The sequence below is a fragment of the Nannospalax galili genome, unplaced genomic scaffold (assembly GCF_000622305.1).
Source record: "Nannospalax galili isolate Female #2095 unplaced genomic scaffold, S.galili_v1.0 scaffold307, whole genome shotgun sequence".
Lineage (NCBI taxonomy): Eukaryota > Metazoa > Chordata > Mammalia > Rodentia > Spalacidae > Nannospalax > Nannospalax galili.
Genome location: NW_008359625.1, coordinates 4,466,601 through 4,483,882, shown reverse-complemented (window position 1 = coordinate 4,483,882; position 17,282 = coordinate 4,466,601). Strand labels below are relative to the sequence as shown.

Sequence of the window (17,282 nt, the reverse complement as noted above, 5' to 3'; positions counted from 1 at the left end):
CTGTTGTGAGAATTCTTTCTTGGGGATGCTAAGCAATGCTTATTCCCTTTTAAGGTTCTAGTATCAAGCCAATGTTTGATTAAAGTTTCACTGGGGAACCAATTAATTTATTGAGCTTACTTACTGAGGTAACTGAGGGGTTGCTGAGGTGTATTTATGACCTGAGGGTATGCACGCTGGAAAGCCTTTACCAAGCATGGGTCATGCCTTCTCTTCCTGGCCTTTCCCACATTGTATACTTTAGCACCGGTGTTGTGCAATGCCATGGAGGTCAGAAGAGGGCTTTGGATTCCCCTGGAAAGGGAGTTAAGGATGGTTCATAGCTGTCATATGGGTGCTGGGAATCGAACCCAGGTCCTCTGCAAGAGCAGTCAGTGCTCTTAACTGCTGAGCCATCTGTCCAGCCCCGCATATAGATTTTTAAAATATTCCCTTATAATGGTCTGGATCATTTGGGTGTCTGTTGTGACGTTTCCCCTTTCATCTCTGATTTTGTTGATTTGGATTAGCTCTTTTTTTCTTTTGGTTAACTGAGCTAAGGGTCTGTCTGTCTTGTTTAGCTTTTCAAAGAACCAGCTCTTAGAGTCATTGATTCTTTGTATTATTTTCTTTGTTTCTATTTCATTAATTTCTGCTCTGATTTTTGTTATTTCTTCTCTTCTGCTGGGTTTGGGTTTCATTTGTTCTTGCCTTTCCAGTGTCTTGAGTTGCAGTGTTGGTCATTTATTTGGGCTCTTTCTAATTTTTTAATGTAGGCACTTAGAGCTATAAAGTTCCCTCTTAGGACTGCTTTTAAAGTGTCCCAGAGGTTGTGTTGTGTTGTATTGTCCTTTTTGTTGAATTCCAGGATTTCTTTAATTTCTTAATTTTTCCTTTGACTTACTCATTGTTTAGGAGTGTGTTATTCAATCGCTACGGGTTTGTGTAGTGACTAGGGCTTTGTCCAGTGTTGATTTTGAGCTTTATGGCATTGTGGTCTGATAGAATGAATGGAATTATTTCAATTTTTTTGTATTTGTTGAGGTTTGTTTTGTGGCCCAATATGTGGTCAAGTTTTGGAAAAAAAGTTCTGTGGGGTGCTGAGTAGAAAGTGTATTCTTTGGTGCTTGGGTGGAATATTTGAAAAATGTCTGTTAAGTCCATTTGATGTATGGTATCATTTAATTCAGATGTCTCTCTGTTTTTTCTTTGTCCAGTTGACCGGTTCAGTGGAGGGGGTATTGAAGCCCCTACTATTACTGAGTTGGGATTAATTTGTGTCTTAAAGTCCTGTAGTGTGTTTGTTTCTATGAATTTGTATGCACCAGAGTTTGGTGCATGTATGTTAAGGATTGTAATATCTTCTTGGTTAACTGTTCTTTGTTCAGAATGAAGTGACCCTCCTTATCTCTTCTTATTAGTTTTACTTTGAAGCCTATTTTGTCAGATATTTGAATTGCAACCCCTGCTTGTTTCTTAGTGCCATTTGCCTGGAATATTCTTTTCCGTCCTTTTTCCTTAAGGTAGTGCCTGTCCTTGAAGGTGAGATGGGTTTCTTGCATTCTTAAAGACAGCAAAGAGATGGATTTTTGTTTCTTTCTTTTTTTTTGGGGGGGGGTCTTTTTGAAACAGGGTTTCTCAGTAGCTCCAGATGTCCTGGAACTCTCTATGTAGACCAGGCTGGCCTTGAACTCACAGAGATCCACCTGCCTCTGCCTCCCAAGTGCTGGGATTAAAGGTGTGTGCCATCACGCCTGGCAGGATTTTTGTTTCTTAATCTATTCACTTTGCTTGTGTCTTTTGACTGGGGAGTTCAGTCCATTGGTATTTAAGGTTATTACTGAAAGATGTGCATTGGTTGCCATCATTTTGATTGCTGTTTGTGTTCTGTCTAATTTTGTGTTTCCTCCATTATACCTTTATTTATTTTTGTTCATTGCCCCTGGGGTATAGTTGTTTCTCTCTCTGCTCTCTTTATTGCTTCAAGTATTCTTTGAAGGGCAGATTTTGTGGACACATTCTTTCAGGCTATTCCTGTCATGGAAGATTTTTCTTTCCCCCTTAACTATAATAGACATTTTTGCTGGATATAGTATTCTTGATAAGTCAGCTGTAATTCTGATGGGCTTTCTTTTGTATGTGACTTGTTTTTCTTTTGCTGCTTTCAGTATTCTCTTTGTTCTGCGCATTTAGTGTTTTTACTATGATATGTCATGGGGAGTTTCTTTTCTGATCCTGTTTATTTGGTGTTCTATGTGCTTCCTGTATTTGTATGGGATGTCTTTCCTTAATTTTGGGAAATTCTCTTCTACAATCCTGTTTAAGATCTGGTCAACACTATTAACCTGAAATTCTCCTCCTTCCTCTATTCCTATGATCTGTACATTTGGTCTTTTCATGGTGTCCCACATCTCTTGCATATTCCATTCCTGTGTTTTTTTTTTTGGTCTTTTTGAGGCAGGGTCTCCTATAGCCCCAGCTGTCCTGGAACTCACTATGTAGACCAGGCTGGCCTTGAACTCACAGAGATCCGCCTGCCTCTGCCTCCTGAGTGCTGAGATTAAAGGTGTGCACTACCATGCCCGGCCCATTCCTGTGTTTTTTAAAAAATTTTACATAATCTTTGCTTGAGTGGTCCAATTCTTTAACTTTATCCTCTAGTGTTGATATTCTGTTTTCCATTTCATCCATTCTTGTGGTGAGGCTTTCCCCTGTTTCATGTTGGCTTACTGAGTTTTGTACACTTTCTTCTTCATTTCTGCCTGGGTTTTCTTCAATTTTATTATCTCTTTTGTGAATTCATTCAGAACTTTATCCCTATCTTCTTTTAGTTCTTTGATTTTTTTGTTCACATGTTCTTTAAATTTGTTGAATTCCTTGATCATGTTTATGATTGCTCTTTTAAATTCATTGTCCTGGGTTATCTCTAGGGGGTTCTCCTTGTATAGCTCCTCTACAGGATTGGTGGAGTTTGGTGAGAACATAGTGTTTTGGCTTTCCATTTTATTATTCTTTCAGTGTGATTTTGGCATGTGAATTTCTTTTGTTGTTTATGATTCTCATATGTGAATTAAGTTGAAGTATGCTTCTGTTTGTATTATTGGGGTATCTAGATCCTTTCTTTATTAGTTATGTAAAGCTGGTTGGTACAGGGTTCAGATTCTCTCAGGTTTAATTTGGAGGGAACTGATGGCTTCAGATCAGCTATTCAGGAGTACCCACAGAAGCCCAATTCAGGTTCCAGTCACCTGGAACTCAGGCTTCCTTCACCACGTAGAGGCAGGTGCTCTCAGGCAGTCCCCTGTATTGTTAGGCCCTCTGCCAGAGGGAGGCCCAAACTTGACACTCTGGTGATCTGCTGAGATCAGAGCTTTTACACCAATCGAGGTTGAAACCCACCCTCTCAGGCTGTCTGCTAGAGTCTCAGCCTTAGCCAACCAAAGCCAGATCTGCTCTAGGGCCTTGGGAGGGGGCCTCAATAAATCCCAGGTAGGAGGATGGGTATAGCGCAATTAGGGGAAGTTCACCACCACCTGGAGGCAGGATCTGGGTGCTCTCAGGCAGTCTCCTGTGTTCTCAGTCCCTATGCCAGAGGGAGGCCTGAACTTGGCACTCTCTGGCGGTCTGCTGAGATCAGAGCCGCTACCCACATTTGTTTTTCTTAAACTGGGTCATGGGTACTCAAGTGTTCTATTATCTATCCGACTAACATGTATATGTACACACACACACACACACACACACTTTCTACTTGGTGCTTGATAGTAACACAGTTGATGCTAGGTGGAAGAAAGGGTAAGCTGGTAGATGGTATTGGGTACATGTGGGCTGGAGAAAGAAAAGGAAGGCACTGTTTTCTAAACGGGTTGGGAGGATGAAAGGTTGAGGGAGGGGGAGGGTGGTTTTAATGACACTGAAAATCCTTCCTAGAACATTTTGAGAACTAGAAGAAAAAAGTTACTAAAGATTTGCCAAGTTGGTCCACAGTTTAATCTGACTACTTTTGTTTTTGAACTCAACCGCTCTGTGGGGGTGGGGAAGAGTCGTCTTGTTTTGTAGATTGACTGTCCACACTGAGTTGAGATGACTCATGTTTTGAAAACTCCACAGTTTAGCAAAGAATTGAAATGAGTAGATCCATTTGAATTAAAACTCTTTAGAGACTGGGTGACACTGCTGTTCCCTAGTCCAACTCTTTCTTTCCAGCATGCAGGCCTGTGGCCAGGAGCCACCCCTAGCTGGGCAGTGGGGATCACAATCCAAAACACATGCTTCTGTGTAGGTTTCCATAACCGGATTTACTGTGAACTTTCAGCTCAATTATAGCATTACATAATATAATATAACATAACATAACTCGAGATGCTTTTCAATTTACTTTCTTTACCAGCAATTTTAGGAAAATGGACTGATTTGGCAAAACATATGGTGTACAGAGCCGCCTTCCAGCCACCCCTGAGAGCCTATGAGCTTGTGCCTCATCCATCCTGCCCCCCAGCTCTATTTTCAGCAAGCCGTCTTAAACCCTTTGAGCCTCATTTGTGACAGGAGGAGATTGACTGGAGTCTTAGATCCATTTGGCTTGAAAAGTCCATGAGCCCATAATGCTGCAGTGCTATAGTTAGGACGAAGTACAGGATGGAAGAGTATGACTTTAAAACCTGTTTAAGAATGATGCATTGTTAGGCAGACAGTTGGGCATCTTTGTCATTGATTTTTAATGACCATAAACAAGCCTTGCATGGTGGTGAGGGTATTTGAGCAGTTCCTGGACTGGAATATCTTAGCATGGCCGGGTGCAGGGTGGGCATCCAATAAGCGTGATGTGTAGGCATGGCGAACCTGTCTTGACACTGGACCCTGGGAATGAACTTGCAGACCTAGGTTAGCTGGGGAAAGAGAGGAAGCCCAGGGTCCACTGCAGAGATGCTGGAGAGGGCTACATTTTCCACAAGGCCCCTGCATCATTTGCAGTCTTGTCACTGAGAAGGGTAGTCTCTCCCCAGCCCCTTTCCTTGTCATCAGAGTGAGAAAACCTTTCACTCTGATGATCTAACGCTTTCTAGCTTGGAAATTGATCTCTGGGGCTTGAAATGGGAGTCTCTGGTGCCTTTATGTGGAGAGAGAGCCTCACCTGGGCTTCCTGAATTAACTACAGAGGTAATTCCCTGTGGCATCACAGCTGCTACCTCTTTGGAGCTGGTGTCTGTCCCCTAGGGCTTGGCAGAAAGAACAAAAGCACCCTAGGTTGGCACACCTTCTATTCCTCAATGAGAAGTTTTTGTACCTGTGCTTTTCCAGTCTGGGGAATTTTTATGTTTATTTTTAGTTTTTTGGCCACTTAGCCTTTCTTGGTTCCTGCTTTCTGAAGGCTGAGCTGATTCAACTGTCATTTGCATTGGGTCTTTGAGTTTGTAAATTAGCCACCAAATGTTGTTTTTCTTTGTTTTACCTCTTGGCAGCCTCCTGGTTCATGTGCAGATGCATTTTGGATTCATTTTAGAAGAGATCTTGTCCCTTTCAGCTCTTTAATATTTTGTTTTGTTTTTATTTTATGTGTATGACTGTTTTGCCTGTATGTATGTAAGTGCACCATATAATGCAACGTCCATAGAGGCCAGAAGAGAGTGTCAGATCCCTTAGCCGCTATGTGGGTGCTGGGAACTGAACCCCGATCTACTGTAAGAGCAGCCCATGTTCTTAACTGCTGAGCTGTCACTTTTTTTTTCATCTTTTGAGATAGGGTCTCCCTGTAGCACCTTAGCTCTTACATTTAAAAAAAAAAAATTCTATCATAGCAGAATTTTCAATCATTTTATGTACCTACATAAAATGATTTATCCTCAGCAAAACCTTTAAATGTGTATGCTACACAGAATTGTAATTTTATAACCTATATGACTTTTCCATCTTTACTGTGGAAAGGAGCAGCTGCTATTTTACTGGGATCACAATAGGGTGTCATGTTTTCTTTTACCTGTGCTTGGTATGTGGCAGGTTAAGATGGAAAAGCGCTTAGGACTGTAGAGCCAGGTTGTACAGATAGTAAAATGTTTAATAATGTTACTGTGAAACAATTAAATTTTTTTCTTTTTATTTGTGTGTGTGCATGTGTGTGTGGAGGCTAAAAGAGGGTATCAAGTCCCCTGGCTGAAGTTACAGGTGGTTGTAAGCCTCCTGATGTGGGTGTTGGGAACCAAATTCTAGTCTTCTGAAAGGATAGCAAGTGCTCTTAACCACTGAGCCATCAAGTCATGACACAAAGAGTAACACTTCAACAGTTTACATCTGGTGTAAGTCTATGACTTTTAGAGACTAAGGAATCAGCTAGAAATATGTCATCCAGACTAAGTATTATTTACAAGTCTTAGTGTCTGTACACAGAGTTGATTCACTGAATTTCATCTTGACTTCTGGTTTCCATCTCTTCCCAGTGTCACAGATCCCTCCAAGGTCCCTCTTTCAGCCTCTCTGAGGGTATACTGTTCTAACTGTGTGATACGCCTCTTGTAAACTCAGACTGCACAGCAGTCGTCTTACTCTGTGTGTGCATCAGACTTTACCACGTGTTTATCTTCATTTATTCTATGTTCTTTCTTCCCAGACCTCTCACCTGGGATTATTACCTTTCTTCCTGAAGGATGTTCTTGTTCCGAAGCTTCTTTGATTGGTATAACCACTTTTTGCTCATCTAAAACAATCACTATTTTTGTGTGTTCTAGTGTGATTCTCTGTTGCTTTGATAAAACACTAACCAAAAGCTATTTGGAGAGGAAAGGGTTTATTTAACTTACAGATTACATCATTGAGAGAGGCCAAGGCAGGAACCTGGAGGCAGGAGATTGAAACAGGTGCTGCATATTGGCTTGCTCCCAAGCTCACCTTATACAGCCCTGGCCCACCTGCCTTGGGATGGCACCACCCACAGTGGGTTGGGCCCTCCTATGTCAATTAGCAATCAAGAAAGTGGGGCTGGAGAGATGGCTCAGTGGTTAAGAACACTGCCGCTTTTGCAGAAGGTCTGGGTTCCCAGTACCCATATAGAGGCTAACAACCACCCACAACTTCAGTTTCAGGGAGTCCAACACCCTCTCCTGGCCTTCATGGGCATTGTATGCCCTTACATACATGCAAGCAAAATACTCATATACATAAAATACGAACTCCAAAACAAAAATAAAGAAAACACCCTATAGATATACACATAGGCCAGTCTGATGGAGGATATTCTTCAGTTGAGGTTCCCTCTTCCCAGGTGTCAGTTGGCAACCAGGGTTAGCCATCACAATGTGTCTTTGAGTATGAGTGTGTGTGTGCACGTGCGTGCATGTGTGTGTTCATGTTCAGACGTATGCAAGTGTGTATGTGCCCATGCATATGAGTATGTATGTTAATGTGAAGTGTGTATATGCACATGTATGTGTGTTGATGTGCAGATGTGTGCATGTGTTCATGTGCACATGTTATCTAAGTATGCCAGAGGACAACTTTGGGTGTTGTTCATCAGAAGTCATCTGTCCTTTTTCTTTTTGAAAATTTGCTTTAAAAATTATTTATTACTGTTTTGTATGTTTGTGTGAGAAATATGTATGGGCACAAGGGGAGGTCAAAGGACAACTTGCTGGAGTCAATTATATATATATATATTTTTTAAATTTTATTTATTATTTTTATTTTATGTGTTATGAGTGTATTGCCTGAATGTATGTGAGTGCACCCATGTCGTGCTATGCCGCAGAGGTCAGAATGTGGCTTCGGATTCTCCTGGAACTCGAGTCAAGGACAGTGTCGGTGCTGGGAATCGAACCCGGGTCCTCTGCAAGAGCAGTCAGTGCTCTTAGCCACTGAGCCATCTCCCCAGCCCTGGCACTGTTTTGAAACCTTCCTAGGTGGTATATATATTTTTAAGATTTTTGTGTGTATGAGTGTATTGCCTGCATGTGTGTAAGTGCACTTGTGTTGTACAGTGCCCATGGAGGACAGAAGAAGGGATTGGAGTCCCCTGGAACTGGAGTTGTGGATGGTTTTTAGCAGCCATGTGGATGCTGGAAATTGAACCCAGATCCTGTGCAAGAGCAGTCAGTGTTCTTAACTCCTAAGCCATCTCCAGCCTCAATTCTCTTCTATATTTATGTGGATTCCAGAGAATAAACTCAGCTTGCCAGGCCTGTAAGGCAAGCACCTTACCCACTGAGTCATCTTGCTGGCCCAACCTTGTTTTTTGAGGCAGGGTCTCTCACTAGCCTGGAGCTTGCCAGTCTGGCTAGGCTGGTTGACCAGCGAGCCCCCCAGGTTGTCCCTGCTCTTTTTTTTTTTTTTTTTTTTTTTTTGGTCTTTTTGAGACAAGGTATCCCTGTAGCCTCAGCTGTCTTGGAACTCACTATGTAGGCCAGGCCAGCCTTGAACTCACAGAGATAGCCTGCCTCTGTCTCCCGAGTGCTGGGATTAAAGGCGTGTGCCACCACGCCCAGCTGTCCCTGCTCTTCTAGCATTGGGATCCCAAACATCTGTTCCCACACTCGGTTTTTATGTGGGTGCTGGGGATGGAACCCAGATCCTCATGCTGGCCCAGGAAGTACTTTACCAACTGAGCTATCTCTCTAACCGCTTGTATGTCTTCTTGATAGAATTTTTTATAATTATTCAAATTGAAAGTGTCAGATACTTCCTCTTCTGTCATGGGCTGGCTTCTGTTCTGTTGGCCATCGACTTGTTAACTGTCAGCATCTTTTTTTGATGTTGCTTGCAGCTTGTCCTCACTTTCGTTGTCTCATGGACTCTATTTGTAGATACATGTTTTTTTTTTGTTTTTTTGTCTTTGAGACAGGGTCTTCTTGTAGCCCCAGCTCTCCTGGAACTCACTATGTAGACCTGTCTGGCCTTGAATTCACAGAGATCCATCTGCCTCTGCCTCCCTAGTGCTGGGATTAAAGGCGGACACCACCACATCTAGCTCAATTTTCTATGATTTAAACATATAAAAATGTATCTCATAATTCTAATATATGAAGTCTACAAATCTAATACATGGGTGGGTTTCTTTGGACTTTTTTTTAGTGTGTATGAGTGTTTTCTTCCATGTATGTATGTGTACCATGTACGTGCCTGGTGTCCGAGGAAGCCAGAAGAGGGCATCGGAGTCCCAGGAACTGGAGTTACAAAGTCGTGAACTCCTATGTAGGTGCTGGGAACTCAACCTGAGTCCTCTTAGAAGAGCAGCAAATGCTCTTAACCACTAAGCAATCTTCCAACCTCTCTTCTGACCTTAAAAAAAAAAAATTTATTTGAGACAGGGTCTCCCTGTGGCCCAGATGGCCTGGAACTCGCTATATAATATAGACCAGGTGGCCTCTCAACAGAGATCTACCTGCCTCTGCCTCCCAAGTGCTGGGATTAGAGGTGTGTGCCACCGTGCCCAGCTCCTCTTCTGACTTTTCTTATGTGGGGTTTTTCTTGACTGTTTATGATACCTTATTTCCCTGTGTATTTTATAATTTTCATTTCTGTGCTCATATTTATTGGAAGTATAGCTATGGAAAGAGTTTGATGCCTAGTGAAACAGTGGCCACTTTTTTGTTTGTTTTTATTTGAGACATGGCCTCACTATGTTGCCAAGCTGGTTTCAAACTGATGGACTCAAATGATTCTCCTGTCTCAGCCTCCCAAGTAGCTGAGGCAACATATATGTGAGAGCATGCCCAGCCTGGGGAAATTTTATGTTAGCTTCTGACAGATATTGGAGACATTTAGTTTACCTTAAATTAGGACTCTTAGCATGAAGTTATTAGGACCATACAAATAATTTAGGTTCTACACTTTGGGGAGGCTTTTTGTATAATTGCTAAAGAGTCCAAGTTGAGTTTGACTTTTTCCCTTTAGGGACTTAGACAGTAGAAAAGAGTTGTCTCAGTTCTGGAGTCTAGAAACCCAACAGTGTCCACTGGGTTGGTTGCCTCTGAGGACTGTGAAGGAGAATCTACCCCACGCTTGCCTCCCAGCTTCTGGTGATTGGCAGGCTATCTTGGACATGCTTTGATTTTTGGCTGCATCGCCCTGGTGTAGCCTCATCTTCACATGCTATCCTCCATATTTCTTCTCATAATAAGGACATGAGTCATAAAATAGAGTGAACCGAAGATTATCTGCCCTATTTCACATGCATTTGGGACAAATGGTTCTGTAGGGATGACTGTACACTGCTATGAAGTCTGAAACTGAGCATGCAAATGTACACACACGCAGGCTTTCATAAAGGTTTTGTTCTGATGCAGATATCTGTGGATATTGCCCTGACAGTCATTTTGACACCCTTTAGCTTCCAAGTGACTCCTGAATTTCTAACTGTGGATTGTGGACATTTACGGTGAACAAATACTTTCTGAATGAGTGGATTATTATTAAATATTTTATTTAATATTTTTATGTATTATTTGTATTTTAGTGTATGAGTGTATTGCCTGCATTAGTGCATCTATGTCATGCAATGCCTGAGGAGGTCAAAAAAGGGCATCAGATCCCCTAGAACTGGAGTTTTGGATGGCTGTTAGCTGCCATTGGGTGCTGGGAATTGAACCCAGGTCCTCTACGAAAGCAGCCAGTGCTCTTAACTGCTGAGCCATCTCTCCATCCCTATTATTTGTTTTTAAAATCTTAATATGTAACCCTGACTGGCCTGGAATTCACTGTGTAGACCAGGCTGGCCTTGAACTCACAGTGATCACCTGCTTCTACCTCCTGAGTGCTGGAATTAAAGGTGTGCACTAGCACATCAGGCATAAGTGGATTTTACACATGAAATGAAATGTTAGTGGTCTGACTTTGCTAGTGTCCCAGCTAACCTGGGTTTGCTTTTCTTGCTAGATGACCGCTCCCTGGAACAACAGGACTCTTCCCTACACTCCCTGGAGCTCCTGCTGGAAACCAGCACCGTGCACAGTGCTGCACACGTGGCCTTTCCAGAGACTGCTCCAGGGTCCCAGCCACGCAGCTCTCTCCTAGTCCCATCCTCTCCATCTACTACTACTTTTGATATGGCCTTTTTAAACCACCAACGACAGCCTCTAAGTACAGCAGGGCACAGCATCTTAGAGGCGAATTACAACTCAGTGATGAGTAACGAGGTGGCCGTTGATGATGATGAGCTGGATAACTTTTTGCCAGATGTGCACTGGACCTCTTCACGCACAGTTTCCCCAATGCAGTACATCACACTGAGCCCACTAGAACTGCCCCAGGAAATGCTGGAGCCTGGGCTGACTCCTTCATTACCCACGATTTCTTTGCAAGATGAAGTGATGTCAGCTTGTCGAAACACAGTGCAGCAGGCAACTGCGCATGCCGAGTCCTCTGGCTATTTCAACACTTTTTGGTCAGCTTTTCTCACCTCTGAGGGCATCATTCCAACACCTAGTAGGAATCCAGTGCTTCATCCTACAGAAATTCACAGTCGGTTATCAAGCAAGACTTTGCCGGAGATTGTAGCTTCTGTAACAGAGGACATAGAAACCCTCCTTTTCAGCTCCTGGATTTCAGTGCCTCAGCCATTAGGCGACAGTATGACTCAACACCCATCTGTCCCCTTGAGGGAGGTCTCAAAGCCTCTAATGAGTGTCCTGGCCATAAGCACAGACAGATACCCTGACGGGACCACTGCCTGGAGTCAACCTCCAGAAGCTATCTCACTAAGAACACACCCTACTGTAAATATGTCACCCACAGACCCTGTTTTCAGTAGCACACCCTCAACTTTGTTTTCAAGCCCTCTTGTGTTTATATCTTTTGCTACACAATCAGCTGGTATTTCAGACAACCCTTTCCTTTCCAGTGAGGCTGGGGAAGTATCACAATCACCTCCCAGCCCCACACTCCCAAGTTTTGCTGACCATACTCATGTTCTGAACCCTGTGGCCTCCTTGAGAGTACATACTTGGTGTGTGTCCTGTGTTATGATATCACCTCATCAAACTCTGGCCAGGAGCCTCACAGAGAAAGATGTGGGGTCAGGGGATGGGCCTGAGACCCTGTCTGTGGCCTCAGTAGAAGTGAGCAGTCTTTCTCCACAGAGCAGTATGGGGACAGACCTCGCTGAACTTGAAGATCTTCAAGAATTTAATACCCTTTTCCCTTCTAGACCAGTCATCTCCCTTTCTTCAAGATCTGTGGGAATGTGGAAAGCCAGCTTGCACGTGTCAGCTGAGGTGGATGAGGGCAGCCTTTTCACCACCCAGGAGTACTCTTCCCATGGCCACCTCTCCACACCAAGCTCACTCGACCCCACCTTTGGCTTCTCTGTCACCAATGATCTTGTGATGCCATCCAGTGTGACCCCTCTGTTTTCTGTCATCACCAGTACCCATTTTGACTCATCTTTTTTTGTCACAGCAAATCAAAGCACTCCATCCCTTTCTGCTGGAAACCCAAGTCTCACCTCTTACAGTTCAGTCCCCTCACTAGAGTCTAAAGTTTTGTCTGGCCAAGAACCCATCAGCTCTTTGGAACACGAGTCTGGGGATCTTTTAGAGTTCACATCCAACTTTTACTCAACTCCACCACTGGAGCTCAGCAGCCCGACCCCTTCACCTTCAACGGTTCCTGCCCCTCCTTCTCTGATGACAAGTGATCCATCAACCTTCCTTTCTCAGTCTTTTTCCACCCTGACTGAGACACTCTCATTGTCCAACTCTGTCGGTTTGCCTCAGCTGTCTGTTCCTAATTCCATAAACCTTGAGTTGTCTCAGCCGTGGCCAAGTTCAGATCTTCCTTTGGAAACAATCACTTTTCTCCAGAGTCACTCTGAAATCTCCCCACTCTCAAGCTTCCCTTCTGAGTCGCTCAAGTTCACTGAAGCATCGACAGTCTCACCGACAGAATCTGATGTTCGTTTTACCTCGGTTTTCTCTGAAACTACCTCCACCATTGAATTTTCACCCATTCACCATGAGTCCGCAGTCACCACACTGGTGCCCTCCAGGTCCGAGCCCACCCTTGACATTTGGATTGCTGGGACTCACTTCACGTCACTGTCAGCTTCTTTGCATTCAACACCCGTGTTAACTGAGTCTTCTCCAGCCCTGACTCCAACACCTGGTGGCACTGCCCTTGCCACAGACCCCCCCACATCTATCCTACTCGCTTTCTCCAATCCCATTTCTACAGAGTTGATGTCTGACTTGTACCTGTCACCCTCTTCCTCACTTGTTTCTGAGGTGAGCCCTTCACCTCTGCCCACAGAGCCAGCTGTGGGCTCATCATGGACACCCACAGATTTACCACCGAGCTCCTCCCCTGAACCCAGCACATCCCCTGAACCCATCACATCCCCTGAACCCAGCATGCCCACCACCAGCACTGCTGCTAGAGACACTGTGGACTCTGCTGTGAATGTTGAACCTCCGAGTCAGGACCCTCAGGGGGACAGTGCACCCCCTCCCCAGCCATCCTTTGGTCCTGTGACCACATCCACTCTTGAAGGCACAGTTGGTACTCCAGTACTGGCCACAGCCAAGCCGCCATATGTGTGTGATATTACAGTTCCTGATGCCTATTTAATCACAACTGGTAAGGCCCTGCTTCTTGTCAGTTCTCTGAGGTAGGGGAACTATCTAAGGTGCTTGTATGTAGTACTCATAAGACACATCAACCTGTGTGTCAGTGTTGTATTCACATGACCTGTGGGTAGTGGTTGTCTTCCTCTGCCCACCTCCTGCCAGCTCTCAAGTTACTTAGTTTCTTAATCTGCTTCCACAGCATTAAGCAAGGATGGTAGTTATGCTGGCTCCATTAGGTTATTAGGAAGATTTATAGGCATAAAATACGTAGCCCAGAGCTTGGCATTTGGGAAATGAGCACAGACTATTACATCTAGTTAGTAATTACTGTAAGAACAGACAAACCATTTAAATGAGCTATAGAGGTTTTCAGGAGGGTCTTTGGCTACTCATAACCCAGTATAACCATAGATGACACAGTTGAAACTAAATACGTTCTTGTTTATTTCTTTTTTTAAATATATTTTTATTATTTTTATTTTATATGTATGTGTGTATTGCCTGCATGTATGTGAGTGCACCGTGTTGTGCAATGCCACAGAAGTCAGAAGGGGGCTTTGGATTCCCCTGGAACTGGAGTTAAGGACAGTTTGTAGCCGCCATGTGGGTGCTGGGAATCGAACCCGGGTCCTCTGCAAGAGCAGTCAGTGCTCCTAACTGCTGAGCCATCTCTCCAGCCCATGTCTTGTTTATTTCGCGATGAACTGGGCAGTTGTGTCAGGATGGTGCTACATTTCCCGACTAATTTAATATTCTTACTTTCCTCCTACGTATATTTGAGTCACCTGGATCCTGAGGTGGGGGGAACTGAATAAACAACATCCTCTGAACTGGGTCGCGCTCCGCTTCTCTTCTCAGTCTGCAGCCTTGGTGACCACTCAGGCTGCACTGGATCCTGCAGTGGCAGGCTGCTCTAGCTGCATGAAGCCATAGTCCACTTCAGGCTGTGCCTGGAAGGGTAGACTTACCTCAGGAATGATAGGGTCTTGTGGCTGTGGTCGTTCCTCACCAGACCTGACTTGTGTGTGTGTGGTATCTCGTGAGCTATTAGTGTATGCTCCCCTTTGACCAAATGTTGGCAACGCCCTGGCTTTGTGTGTTAGTTTTGGAAGAATGGGTGACAGAAATGAAGAATGGACAGAAAACAGCAAGATAAATAGAGGGGCAATTCAGGGGAGAAGACAAGGAAGGAGAGGGACAGGTGCAGGTGGAGGGGGGAGGGGATGAAGAACATGTTGATCTTTTTCTCCCTTCTTGGTGAGTTGGCCATGGAGCCTCTGCTCACTGTGACCATACCCCCATCCTCTGAACAAGAGTGGTAGTCGTGGTGGCAGGGATTTTGCTATTTGCACCCCAGATGGAACCTTTGTAATTCATATTATAACCACTGAGCACTTCCTATGTATGAGATGCTTCTAGAAGATGTAAGGGGCGTACAGATGAATAGGGCATAGTCTTGGAGCCTACTAAGATGGACTGACTACCTGGGATGGTCAAGGTTGGGTTTGGAAGAATGTGAAATTGGAGTGTTATACCAAAATAAAGAGTAGAATGCTGTCATCTGGAGACAGGAGGTGATGGGAGGAGTCCTTCAAGTAGGGAGGCATCTGCTTGACTGGAAGTTAGATTAGATAATGAGAGGAGTGGGTAATTATGTTAGAAAATGAGCTTGAAATTAATTATGTTAGAAAGTGAAGTTGAAACACACAGTCAACTTTGATCTGCCAGATTAGGGCAGACTAGACCGGAGGTAGAAGAGGGTTTTGTTTTGTTTATTTTTTAAATTATTTTTTAATTTTATGTGTATGAGCATTTTGCTAGTATGTAAGTGTACTATGTGCATGCAGTGCTTGAGGAGGCCAGAAGAGTGCGTTGGATCCCCAGGAACTGTAGTTATGGATGGTTGTGAGCTGCCATGTGGGTGCTGGGAGGTGAACCTAAGTCCTCTGCAAGAGCAGTTGGTGCTCTTAACTGCTGAGCTGTCTCTCCAGCCCGTATTTTTTTTTTTAATAGAGCATGTTTTTTCCTTTTTACAAAACAATTGCAAAGGAGCTTCAAATGATAGGTTATAAAGGAACTTCTTAAAAGAGTTACTGAAAGCTTCGTTATGAGATCCTAGGATATTTATGAAATGTAACCATGTTGCACATTTTATAATTTTTCTATAATTAGAAGCACTTTTAGGAGTCACTGTAAGACTGTCAGGAATCATATAATATAAATTTAAGTTTTATACATGATACACATCAAATGGCATTTGGTGTCCTTTATGCAGGTACACTTGATAGCTCTTTGGATTACAGATCACCACTTGAACAGTTTCAGGAACTCTGCAGAGCTGTGTTGTCACACTGTTCGGAGAAGAGTAGATACCGTATCTTGCTCTTAGTAACCAGCGTACCTATCAGCTCATTTGCAATCCTCATTTATATTGGACTCAGCTTCTTTCCTATTGGTAGCTATCTGTCAGTGAAAGGGTCCAGCAAAAGGGTAGAGGTGATTCTTTTTGATGGAGCTCTGTAATAACATAGGAGCACTCTAGGTGCTGTTGATCCATGATGGCCTGTGGGGAGACCTCCACTGAGGGGAGTCATGCATCCTCAGATCTCTCCACCTCTCTTCTCTTGGCTCTGGAGAAGTTGTAGATAGTTGGAAAACAATTTGTATGATATGTGTGTCTGCATGGTTTCTGTTTTCCAGAGACTCACATCCTCATATTCTAGGGAAACAGTTTCTTCTTTTCCTCAAATAAACCTGAGCAGGTGGTGGCTACGGTCGTGGTCAGTGGGGACCATTTAGAGTAACATGGTTTTAAGTGATTTCTTTAGCTGACCAGGGCTACTTGCAGTGTGCACCTCCTGCCTTCTTTAGGGGTTTTCTGGTTTTGACTTTCTACTCTGCCTCACTTTCCCCAAGTTTAGCTCTTGCAAGAGCCAGCTTTCCCTCCCTCCACCCTCATTTCCTTCCTTAACCAGGGTGTCTTTTTCCTCTTCCTCCTTTCCTTCTGAACTCATTTTGTCTTTCTTTTTATCATCCATGACATAGTCTGGTCCACTCAGAGCCTAGCAGGCAGTGCCCAGTTGGCTGTTAGTGTGACCAGCAAAACCGCCAGGGCCATGTATTTGCTGTAATGAACTCATGAAGTGCCACTTCCCACCTTTTAAAACCTGTACCACTGATTTCCTAGAGAAACCATCAGATGTAGCTTAAGCATTTGCCTTTTTCATGAATGAAGAATGAGGAGTGATTCTGTCTCATGTTTTAACAGTTAAGATCAGGTAATGAAAATTTGCATAACAACATCAAATATATTGTAATTCTACATTATGGAAGCTAGTGGCTAATGGAAGAGGAACAAAGAAATACTAGGAGAAAGAAGGAAAGGAAAGGTTACTAAACAGTGGGCAACAGAAATTCATTGGTACAGGTTTTTAAATGGGACATTTTAGATGGAAGGAAAAAAAAACCAAATAGAACTAGACTTTGGAATAAGAACTATTTTATTTCCTCTGTGAAATGTTAATACACAGAGATTAGGATTTCCCATTAGTAGTGATAAGCACCCTAGATGCTGCTTTGAACAGTTAGGGTGGGAGTCCTTCTGAGGAGGAAGATAGCATCTAGCTTGTTTGAGTAGCGTTTTACAGACTTTAAAAGTATTACCTGTGAGAGCTTTTAAAGCCTCATCCTTTGCCATTGGATGCATAGCTAGAGATGACCTGGTATTTGTTCAGATGAAAATGGGAACTGGAAGCT

General features: G+C 43.6%; 1 protein-coding gene across 2 annotated transcripts in view; it reads left to right on the top strand.

Annotated features, from left to right (window-relative positions):
- Kiaa1549 (KIAA1549 ortholog) overlaps positions 1-17,282 on the top strand; it is a 157,033-nt gene that overhangs the window by 51,953 nt on the left and 87,798 nt on the right. For both annotated transcript variants that reach the window (XM_029558836.1, XM_029558835.1), the window contains exon 2: positions 10,840-13,536. In XM_029558836.1, coding sequence (XP_029414696.1) covers positions 10,840-13,536 — 2,697 coding nt within the window. The remainder of the gene's footprint in view (positions 1-10,839; positions 13,537-17,282) is intronic.